At 47.9% G+C, this 11,947-nt stretch overlaps 1 protein-coding gene across 1 annotated transcript in view; it reads right to left on the bottom strand.

Annotated features, from left to right (window-relative positions):
* Positions 1-200: 200 nt before the first annotated feature.
* Positions 201-11,947, bottom strand: part of NIBAN1 (niban apoptosis regulator 1) — a 121,416-nt gene continuing 109,669 nt past the window's right edge. The window contains exons 13-14 of the mRNA XM_054587660.1: positions 7,967-8,078; positions 201-5,100 (exon numbers count right to left, since the gene is read on the bottom strand). Of these exons, the coding sequence (XP_054443635.1) occupies positions 3,986-5,100; positions 7,967-8,078 (1,227 nt within the window). The 3' untranslated portion in view covers positions 201-3,985. The remainder of the gene's footprint in view (positions 5,101-7,966; positions 8,079-11,947) is intronic.

Genomic DNA, 11,947 nt, shown 5'->3' with positions numbered 1-11,947 from the left:
GTGTATGCCAGGCAAGGAAGCAGATACCCCTTTCGGGCTTTCCCTGGCCATGTTCGCCCTGCAAATATGAGTTTGCTGCTGTAGGGCTCACGTCCACTGTGTCCGCCTCTTTCTCCAGCACCCACTACAGTGTTGGCACATAATCGGTCCACACTCATTATTTCTTGGATGAAGTGAACTCGTGGATAAATGAGCAGCTGTCGACACTGGTGAGTAAATATTGTTTTATTTACAATTAGAGAAAGAATGAATGTGTCACTCTGTTACCCACTGAAAATAAATTTGTTTGAACAGCAGTTCAATTACGTCAAGAATAATTGCCAATTCCTGTAGTTAGACATAATCTAATTCCTAGAGAAACAAGCGTATGCAGTTTTTCAAAGCATAATTACATCTGAGGTGAAGTGACTTCCCTGTGGATTTCTTCCTGATGACAGAAAATTAAAAGTTCCATAACGTGGTAATGGTGACTCACCTTGTCATTTCTGAGGACTGTTCTTCCCAGCTCAGCTTATGACATTTGCTTAAACGATGAAACCAGGCCCATTCCCAAGAAACAGGACATCTGGACATCTCTTCCGGGATGAATGTTTTATTGGGATATAGAAATTTCACAGAGTAAATGCATGATTACAAAGTGTTTTAGGTTTATTTGCTTTACATAGTGACTAAAAACATGCGAATCCCCAATGCTGATTTTTTGTCTTAAGGTTGTAGACTTCAGAAGGCAAATCCCCAAACCCATTTGTTTATGGTAAAGGTGGTACATGTAGCCAATGTTCTACCTACTGGATTGCATTACTGTTTTAGTCAAAGACACCCTCCCCTTCCCCGCGTTAAAACTGCTCTGTAACATATATCACTTAGCGCTTATTACAAAGAAATAAAGTCACCTGTCTGGGAGGATTGTGACGCCCTTTGAAATCACTGGCTCCAACCTGGAGGTTGCAACACCAAACTTGAGAATCTTAATAAATGTAGGTGATCAGGCCTAACGACCCACAGGTTTTCATGCTCAGCCTCTTTTTAAAGCTTTTAGACAAACTGGAAGTTCATTCTTGCGGTCTCCAAAATGCTTTTTTAATTTTTTTTTGAAAAGAGAATTTACTCTCCGTAATGCAAGGCACTACTGTCTCACCTCCAAGCTGCAGAGGAGAAAATGGCAAGCTAATTTCTTTAAGGAGAGTGTTATTTGTGGAAGGTCAATAGTAACAACTCATTTAAAGTCATGGAATTTTTGCCAAATAGCAAGTCTCGTGGCCGACGCATTTCTGGTAGACTTGCCCATAAGAGAGAGCCCTGGTGCAGCCTGCGGAGGCTGTGCCGCTTCCTGAAATCACAGTGACCTCGCTCCAACCTGGGATCCACCGAAGCAACACAAGCGAAGTCCGTGTGAAGAGCAACACACCGACCGTCACGTGAAGTTATTCCATTCAACACGTTAAGATGAATAAGGAATATTTTGAATGCACTTTAGTTTCCTGTTTCATCTGCAAGTGCAACCACCATCCTGCATAGTCTAGTGAATTTGTCTGTTGTGAAACATGTACAGAAAAATGCTTTGTATTCTCAAGCGCGTCCTCCCACTTCGTGCCCAGTCCCCTCGGGCCTACAGGACAGGTTAAGGGAGGGCACTGATGTTCATCCACCCGACGCAGTGAAATGTGCTCTCTTTTTGGGTTGGAAAAAATCACTGTGCATTCTGAGGGTTCAGGAAGCCCTGATGTGCGGAAAGGGAGGAAGCTGGGAGCTTTGGCATGGCGGCAGCCTGCGCTGTCACCTCCTGCCTCGCCACCATTCTCCTGGAGGGAAGGACAGCCCTTGGCAGGGCTGGGCACTGTTCCTTTGGCTCCTTGCTTTGCTGGGCAGAGCATCTGACCATGTGGCCATCTGGACTCGATTTAGGGGAAGGCTCTGCAAGGGCAGAAAGCCCAATTTAAAAACATCTCCCTGGCTGACAGCAAGCCCCAAATAGCCCCAGCACGGCAGAGTGGTGGGTGTTGGGTTCTCATGTTTCCTGAGCAGCCTGGCACAGGCCAGTTCCTTGCTAGGCACTAGGGACGTTCAAGTGACCTGAGGAGGCAGGAAGCCATTTTCAAGGCTGTGTGTTTCTAGCAGGAAGCACTTCTAATGGCTAAGCCCTAGTTTCTGTCCCTGAAGAGAAGAGCCCCTGGAAGACACGGGAAGTAAGAGGACTTCAATATTTCATGCTAAGTGCAAGGACATGAGCGAGCGCTGGTATCACAGGGACCAGGGAGGAGTAGCCTCCACCTTCTTCACCTGTGAGGAGATCCTTCATGGGTGTGAGGACCTAAGCTCACTGAGGAAAGTTGTATCAGGCGACTGTACCGATACTGATTATCTGCCATCCTTTTTGACCTAGAAATCCATTTTGAATTCCTGCTTAAATGGTTAAACTCTGGGACAAATCCTCTAAAGAGCTCTTATAAACTTCCTTGTTGATGAAACTGAGTTCTTAGGACAACATGTTGGGATCTAATATTAAAATTCATGGAAAGAAATTTGAAGATGTAGTGCTGGGACTGAAGCTCTTAGGAAATAAACTGATATTTTCTGAAGGACAATAGAATACTTCTCTATTTAATCTTTTGGAAGTCCATTCCACCTGTAACATGAACAGTCATAGGTAACAGTCGACGTAGAAGATGTATTTGTGTCTCTTGCTGCTAAAGTGTAGGTTCTGGGAGAAAGGAACAGATCTTTTTTAATCATGGATCTCCAGCGCCTGGGATGTAACAGACTCACTGAACCTGCTAAATGACTGAACAAGTGATCTCTACTCTTGGTAACATCTTCGGAGCTTGATGATATGGATATATCTTGGCTTTCCGCCCTCTTTCTCTCTTTCTCTCTCCCTCCCTCGCCATCCCTCCCTCCCTTTTCCTTCTCTCTTTTTAATTCATTTTATTCATTTATTCACTTTATTTCCTTCTGGGAGTGAACCAGGACTGCTTCAATAGAAAGACAGGAAGCTTTCATGTCAGCACAGAAAGCATATCATTTGAAAACTGGCATTTTCTTAAATTCCCTTGGGCCTTTTAATTTATACTGAACAAAACACCTTAGTTCTTCTTCTTCTTCTCCTCGTCCTCCCCCCCCTCCTCCTCTTCCTTCTTCCTCTGCTTAACACAGTGTGTGGCAAAGAAGTAGCTGTTTCAATAACATTTGTTTAATGGGTAGGCTTTACGCCCCATCATTTAGCTAAGCTCTTTCTCTGCACAGTCTAAGGCTAATTTGGAACGCTTCAACATGCTAGGGAAATTTTCTTGCCTCACTTGAATTTCCCCAAAAGGTGATTAATGAAAAAGAATTCACAAGATTAATTAACAAGATGCGGAGAGCAGAATTAGTAACAGACCCAGACAGCCGCGCAGACCACAGCCATCCTCGGTTTCTGCTCCGCTTCCCGTGCCCTGGCCTGGGCCTTGTGGGGCCGCACACCCAGGGGACTGGTGGTGTTCGCCACTGTCACCTTCCGGCAGCCAGGCCGTGGGCAAAGGCTGCGTCCTTAAGGGACTGTGAAGTTGGTAGCGTAGATGGGGAAGCTGGCTCTGCAGCCCGTGTCTGCATTCCTACGAAGAACTGAAAAGCCTTAAAGTGAATTAAAAGAAGATGTGCAGAGTGTATCGAAAACTGTGCTCCTACCGTTTCTCCATCTTCAATGCGACACCCAGTCCCACCCTTGGACACCCTCAGCTATCTCTCACCCTGAACACTACATTACCTTTGTGGTTCTGATTAAAAAGCTAAAGCAAGAATTCGTGGTGGAACAGCTCAATTCCACAAAGGCCTGCTTCAGTGCTCACGCCCTCTCTGCAGTCCATCTGATTTCAATACAAATTAAGGAAGCACTTAATAATTTTTTTTTTTTTTGGTAACAACACGCATGCACCCCCTAAGTGTACCCATTACTAACTCATTGGCTGAGTTTGTTCAAAGAAATACTTCTGCCGAGTTCTCCCTTTCACTCCTCTGAGGGCTGCTCTAGGGGACTCTCCCGCTCCTCCTCCTTCTCTAGGCCTGGGATGTCGGCGTTTGGAGCATTCTCGACCACCCACTGACACTGGTGACCACAGGCACCCTGCACCGCCTCTGCATCCGCGCAGGCGGTGGCCGGGGCCGTGCTGTCCTTTCCTCCCACCTCTTCCTCTTCCGCATCGGCCTGGCCCGCCCTGGGGCCGCTGGTGTCAGGACTTACAGTGCAACCTCCTTGGGGCATGGCCACACCTCCTTCCTGGGCCTCCGGTGTGGAGGGACTGCCTGGGGGCTCCCCCCTGTGGGGCTCCCCAGCCTGCGCGTGCTCCTCTGTGGGGTCTGGGCCGCTGGCGCCCGGGCTGAGCCCCCCGCAGGCTGGCAGAGCCCCCGTGCAGCCCCGCAGCTCCGCCCCACCGGCCTCAGCCTCGGCCTCCGCCGCAGCAGGAGGACGGGCCTCCCCCTCCCTGACTCCGCCATCCTCACAGCTGTCCTGACTGGAGGCAGCTGTTGGACTGGCCTCTGTGCGGCCTGGGGTTGCTTCCTCTTCTTTTTCAATTTCCTGGGGAACGAGGGTCTCCCGATGCGCATCTTTCTCGATCTCAAGGGCGGCAGACTCCACTGGCACTTCAACGGTCACCGACAACAGATTTCGGAGCTCCTTCAAGGAGCCTGAGGCAGCGAGGGATTCTGGCTTTTGGTGGGCAGGTTCTCTGTCCTCGGGAGTCCCTCCAAACTCCAGCTCTGGTGGGTGTGTGCCCTGAGCTCCTGTCGCATCCTCTGCAGCCACAGGATTCACGACAGGGTCACCCATGCTGGAAGTGATCACCTGGCCGTCCCCACCTGGGAAGGAAAGGCTTCCTTCTTGGGCCAGCGGACTAGGGACCCCAGGTGGCTTCGTTTCCCCTGATTCCTGGAATACTTCGTTGCTGGCAGTCTCGCCGTCGGTGGCTCCTGGCAGAACGGCGGAGGCTCTCCTGGCAGGGCTGGCCTGGTTTGACCCTGCGGGGGTTTTTAGATCTGTTAAGCTGGACACGCTTTCACTGGGCAAGGCCATGTTGTCTTCGAATAAGTTGTGTTTCTTCAGGACAGCAGCTTCCTTTATCACTGAGATACCAGAAAACAAAACATGACATTAGCACTCTGCCCCGGCCAGTTCGGCTTTTCTGATTCGACCCAGAAACCAAACTCCCCTCAGCTTTTCTGGTTATCCAACCATCTGAAGTTCAAGTTCCAGCTTTCTCTCACCCTCTTCCAGGTCACCTGCCCTGATAACCAAAACCTGCAAGTTCACACTGAACCCTGAACCTCCCTAGTGCTCCTTCGTTCATTCCTCCGCGTTCAACTACCCCAACAGCAAACGCTTACTGGGCATTGACTACGGGGCAGGTTCTGGGAATCCAAAGACAAGGAAAATGTGGTCTTTGCTGTCAAGGAGCTCGCAATCCACAATAGTATCACCTGCATCTCTCATACGGCCCCGTCCCCTTTTATTAGCAGCTGATCTGTGCGGTGCCAGTTTATAGCCACCTTGACTGAATGCCCCGAGGACAGAAGGAGGCCTCACATTTCTCGGCTTTTCCCAGAGTGCAGTCCTGAGCGTGGGATAGGTCCTTGGTACTGAGCGCTCAGAGAGAGCCCTGTCGGCCTAGGCTGTCGCCACAGTGTCTTTGCTGTGGATGTCTCTGCCACAAGCAACTTTGCCGCAAACATTTTTGCTGCGTAACTAATTTGCCGTGAGGCTATTTTGATATTAAAAAAAGAATAAATAACTGGTTGACAGTGTGTGTTTTGTTTCTTAGGGGTTGTTTGTTGTTTTTTTTTTGTCTTTTTGGTTTCATTTCCCCATTGATGAATCAATTGCTGTAAAAGATAATAAAATAACTGGTTGATAGTTTGTTTTTTATGTTGATTTGTTTTTATTTTTTGTTTTTGGGTTTTTTTTTGTTTTTGTTTTGGTCAGGTTTGGTTTCATTTCTCCATTGACAAAGTAGTGGAGAAAATAAATAGTGATGATCTTTAAATAGTTAGCATTTTTTTTTTTTTTTACAGATGATGATGATTTTTGCCCCAAGAGTTAGTCGGTTTCTTATTTTGAAACATTACGTTGGGAAGAGGAAGAGATGCACCCAAGGGCCTCCAAGGGTGCAGAATTGAACCCACATCCCATAGAACAAAGACAAGGCCTTAGGCAAAGCTAAGGTTAGGTGCAAACCACAAAATAAAATCAGTTATTTGTGCGGTATTGCCATGAATCTACACACATATTAAATGTATTCAAATATTTGTATTTTGCAATCAAGTCTTCTAAAATTTTGTTCAGTGTTAACGTCCCTCTTTTATTTATCATAATTTTATTTTTCTTTTAGAACAATTGCTTTGTGGCCAATTAGTTATGGGGCAAAAATGTTTGCAGCCAAGATGCTCCAGCAAAAATAGCAAGCACACCAAAATGAAGATCTAAGTACACCCAGCTCAGCCTTAGAGGCCTAGAGAGGAGTAGCAATGTTACAAAGAATGACAGCAGCTGACATTTTGACAATGAGCCTCTGCTTCTGGCTGTGCAGGCTGCACAGTGCCCAACAGGATCGCATCCCAGCGGGGCGGCCTTGTCCTCAGGGGCAGCATAGTTTGTGTCGTCAGCATAATGACCTCCAGCAGCTGTGGAAGCGTGTCCTGCTCTGACACATCAGCGTGTTGTGGCAATTAATTTTGGGAAAGAGAACAGTCCAGGGTCTGAAGAGAGAGAGTCGTTTTCTTTTTTCTTTTTCTTTTTTTAGTAAGGAATTATTTTATTGCTGTTGTTAGCATTTCCCTCTCTGGATTAGATAAATTATTTCTTTTTTTAAGTTTAAATGTTTTTTTCCCCAATTATAGGTTACATTCAGTATTATGTTGTATTAGTTTCGGGTGTGCAGCGCAGCGGTTAGACAATCATATATTTTATAAACTGTCCCCTCCAATATTTCCAGCACCCATCCGGCCCCATACATAGTTACTACAATATTATTTGACTATATTTCCTATGCTGTACTATGTTCCTGTGACTATTTTGTAACTACCAATTTTTTAAAGTTGAGTTTATTGGGGTGACATTGGTTAATAAAGTTACATAGGTTTCAGGTGAAGGGAGCCCTTTTCTAATTCCCACTAAGGTGCCATCATGGCCTGGCAGTGGCCTTGACTGATTCTGTCCTCTGTGCAGACGCTGTGCGGACACCTTTCCGTCCCTTATCTCATTAGACCCCCTGTGCTGAGCTACTGGGACCCGGGGCTTGTACTTGGCCAGCTTTCTTTGTGGTGGGGGTTTTGTGGTGCTCAACACCTTCCCCGTGGGGACCAGCCATGTGTCAGGCCTGCAGTTTTATGGGTGGCCTTCCTTCTCTCTATCCAAGTTTTCCAGTCCGCACCCCTGTCCGGAGCAAAGCCTTCTTCCCCAGGGGGTGCCAGAGTCCCAGAGAGCCTCCCAGCGCGCAGGGTCACCGCCCTGGGTCTCCTCAGTGCAGCTGGGGGGAGATGAGGAATGTGCTGCGAGAGCAGCTGCTCCGAGGTCACCTCCTCCTGCTCTGGGCAGGGCTGTGAGCCTGTGACTAAGAGGAGCCCTTTGTCCTTTGTTCTGTCTGGAACAGCTGGAGGAAAACAGCTGGTCATGAGACACCCTAGGTTTTATCTCTCCAAACCTCAGTCTTCTCATCTGAAAAACAACCTCAACATCCCCATCGCACAGCGTCCTTAGAAGGGGAAGACGATCTCACGCTCCCGGTACAGCACATGCGCAGTCAGGGCTAGTGGTCCTACTCTCCCCTCCTTCTACCCGCCTCCATCTCCCAGCATCGTCAAGCTCCCCTGCCCCTTTCACTCCTGTTGAGAAAACCTAGCTGGGCGCACTGGATCCCATTTCTGGTGCACTCCCCTCTATGTAGAGTTCCCTCCCTCCCCCCGCGCCCACCCGCACCAGGTAAACCTCCCTCACCTTTCAGAGTTTCATCCAGAAGGATCTGATGTAAAATCTCCTCGTACACGTTTTCGACATGGATCATGCTGGTGTGATCTGCAAAGATGAACTGCTCGTATTTCTGAAGTTCCTGGAGAGCGAGAGACCAAGAGGACCAGGCATGAGATGGCAGCGCGCAGAGGAGATCCAGGGAGGACGAGCCCGCTCCTGAGCCCGTGGGTGCCGCCGCGACACTGGGGGCGCACTTGCGGGGGGCAGACCAGAGACCTGATGCCCTCAAGCGGTGTCGATGAGTCTGGGTCCCTCCTTTCCCCATCCCCATTATAACCAAAGTATTTCCTTCTTCATTTCTTTAAAGGGCCCACAGTACTTACCAAGGTATATGTCAAACACAGTAAAATGTAAACATTTAGAGCACAGCCCAATGGTTTTAAATACATAAGTAGCCTCATGAAACCCTAACCCAAATCAAGACAGAGGACATCACCCACATGACCTTTTCCCATCCACAACCCCTAGAGATAAGGACTGATCTGACATCTATCACAGTAGCCTTGTTTTTCTTGTTCTTGAAACTTTGTATAAGTGGAATAGGCTATTCTTTTGTGTTTGTTTTTTGAGAGTCATCCATGTTGCCACAGGTATCAGTAGCTTGTTCCTTTTTATTGGTAAGACATTCATCATACAGATAAACTGAAATTGTTTATCCACACTCCTGTTGATGGATATTGAGATTTTTCTCCCACTTTTTGACTGAGAGATATAGATGCTATGAACATTCTTGTGCATGATTGTTGCAGATTTAAGGACTTGCTTATCTTTTTTAAAAAATCAATTACTTAATTTTTAGAGAGGGGATGAGAGGGAGAAAGTGAGGGAGAGAAACATCAAAATGTGGTTGCCTCTTGTGCGCCCCCTACTGGGCACATGGCCTACAACCCAGGCACGTGTCCTAGACTGGGAATCAAACCAGCGACCCTTTGATTCTCAGGCCGGCACTCAATCCACTGAGCCACACCAGGCAGGGCAGAACTTACTTATTTATCTTGAGTAGATACCTAGAAATGAGACTGCTGGGTCCTAGAGCAGATGTGTGTTTCACTTCATTAGAATGGGTCCCCTTTTCTGGTGTAAGAATCTCTAGTCAAGGACTCCTCAGGACTCAGGAATGTTCTCCTCTTTCCCTCCCCGTGGCCCTGGTGCTCACTTGTTCCTCTAAGACAACTCAGGCAGCACACAAAACCCTTTAACCCTTCCTGCTTCCAAGGGTTTCCAAACAGCTTGCCTGCTGTCATCATGATGAGGAAGCAGGGACCCCAGCGCACCCCATCCTACCCTGCTGATTAACTCAGTCATCCTTGCCCTGATGGTGCTGGAAAGGGCTCCTGGCCTGTGGCCATTAGAAAGCCAGGGACTTAGCGGTGTGGGATGTGATGCCTTCTGCCTGGAGGGACAAGATTTACAACAGGCGATCAGAAGCCACCGCATTCAGACAGCTCCCAGTGCTAGGGCCTGGGGGTCTGCCGTAGCCCAGGACCAGGTCAAAGGGGGCTCTCAGCGGGTCCCTTTATATGCGCCTTAGAGGAAGGACCCCTCTGTGCCCCTCTCCTCCTGTGAAGTGAGGGGCACAGGCTCATGCCCACGACACCCTTTCACGTCCTCCCGTGGTCTCCCAGTCCCCATTCCCCTGACGATAGTTCACCCCTCAGGACTGGGCAGAAACAGGACTGTGGGCAGCCCTGCCAGACCACAGGCAGAGCAAGGCAACCTCCCTGGAACTCCAGCATGAGGAACTGTCCCCACGTGGCTACTGCTGAGCTCCCCACATGGCACCCTGCGTGCCTGACTCCTGCCTTGAGGCTCTGAGTGAACCCCGGATCCCAGGGCCGCTGGCCGGGCCCAGGGCCTGGATCGTATCTGAGACATATTTAATGCCAGTTTGCTGAATAAACAGGAGACCTTTAAAATGTCAACCAGCTAAACAATTCTGTGGAAAGAAATAATTTCTAGGGACATTTATACAGTTGTCACGTGGCCAGCTTTACAAAACAGACCTTGTATATGAAATGGATTGAACTGTGACACTTGCGTGTTGAATTCCCTGGGTCAATTAAATTGAATCCCTGAGGGTGGGGCTTGGGGAATCAGACTTTTTAGAGGCTTCCTCGGCCATTCTAACGCTCATCTTGAGTGAAGTACCGCAGGTTTAGGAAGCTGCAACTTTAAGAGCCAAGAGAAACCACACTTTAATGAAATAAAGAATTCTTCCCTGAAGCGGGAACTCTCCTAATTTATCTATTCTGTAGATCTAGATTTTTAAAAATCTCTTGACACTGATACCATATCCTTCATTACGGAAAACCCTGGGTCACAGATTCTTTTGAAACCAGTCTCTCGTAATTAAAAGGCACAAGAGCCCCTTACAAATTGGGTACAGCTGTGCTGGTGTTTAGACAGAGGAGGGCAGGAAGAGAGAAAGCCTTCCTCGCCCTTCCTTCCCCTTTTCTGGAAGGAGGCGGTCCCGAGGCCCAGGTTGCCTTTGGGTTGGAAAAGGAAAACATCCCAAGCAGGAGGTCTGTGTGCTGACCCGTCCCGAGGTGGACTGAGCCATCCTCTGGGCAGCTGAACTTTTCCAACCCCTTTGCCCAGGGGACCATGATATGGACAGGCGGCTCCCCCGGCATTGACCCCTCCCTATGAAGGAAATACACCCCCAGAAATAAATGCCAGGGACGAGAGATGCTGATGTCACTTTGAAGAGAAACAGCATTGACAGAATGTAAAAATGCCTGAAGAAATTGCCCCAGTAAAATAACTCATGTAAAGGATTTTAATGGTCCAACGCTTGGAGACTCTCTAAGCTGCCAACAAGCCCTTTTGAAATTCTAAATGCTCCTTTTCATTTGCTCTAAGAGCCTTGCGCATGTCCAGGTTCATAGATCATTTCTGAAATGTGGAAGTAGTAATAGTAGTTTTTATCATTCACTGAGTGCATCCCGTGTTACCAGCGCATGTGAGCTGGGTGCAAACTTGGCCGGTGGCCAGCTCTGTGATTTTGGGCCCACGACGTCATCTCTCCGGGTTCCTCATTACCACAATAAGGATATAAATAGCACCTCCTCATGGGGTTGTCCTGAGAATCATTGAGCTAATGCATGCACAGTGTTTAACACAGTGCCTTGCACATGGTAAGCACTCTTCAGATATTAATTGCCTCATTCTAGTATTCTCAATCTTAACAAGGATACTGCAAGGTAATACTTTCTCCATTTTCTGGAAAGTGAAATCTAGACTGAAAGAGAGGAAAAGTGATCTGTTCAAGGCCCAAGAGCTGATACCTGGATGAGCCAGGACTTGAACCCAGGTCTTGGCCCAGCCTCCAGAGTCAGCTCACCCATTACCCTGCTTTGCAGACTAAGTCATACTTCATAATTAGGGCTGTCACTGGTTGCCTGGGGTTTGTCACAGCTTTAAATGGTTAGCTTCATTGGTTTCACCAAACAAACGTTACTGGATTTAACAGAATAAATATCCTCCTGTAATCAATCATGTTACTTAAGATCTTTTCCTGGACGTGGTGGTCAAGTTTCAGAGGACATGTAGGAATTATGAGTCATAGTCTAACGAGAAACATCTGGAATTCTCAGGTGCTCTACGGCAACCCTTAGCTTGGCTCAAGCTCAGGCCATTACCCTTTGAGATTTTTGTCTGGTCCAGGGGTCAGCAAATCCCGCCAGTTGCTTGGTTTGGCAAATAAAGTTACACTGAAACACAGATATGCCCATTCGTCTATGCATAGCCTATGGCTGCTTTGGGGCTATAACAGCAGAGCTGGGTAGCTGCATCAAAAATAGTATGGCCCATGAAGCCCATAATATTTACTATTGGACCATTTACAGAGAAAGTTGGCCAACCCCTTCTACTGTTTGTAAGCACATGATGACTTAAAAAAAAAAAAAGTGCTCAGACTTCACAGGCAATGGGGAGCAGGCTCCCTGG

This window comes from Pteronotus mesoamericanus, unplaced genomic scaffold (genome assembly GCF_021234165.1).
Source record: "Pteronotus mesoamericanus isolate MK-2021 breed Mesoamerican mustached bat unplaced genomic scaffold, CSHL_Meso_final scaffold_1186, whole genome shotgun sequence".
NCBI classification, from domain to species: domain Eukaryota; kingdom Metazoa; phylum Chordata; class Mammalia; order Chiroptera; family Mormoopidae; genus Pteronotus; species Pteronotus mesoamericanus.
Note: the sequence above shows the minus strand (reverse complement) of the source record. Positions and strands in the feature narration are given on the sequence as shown.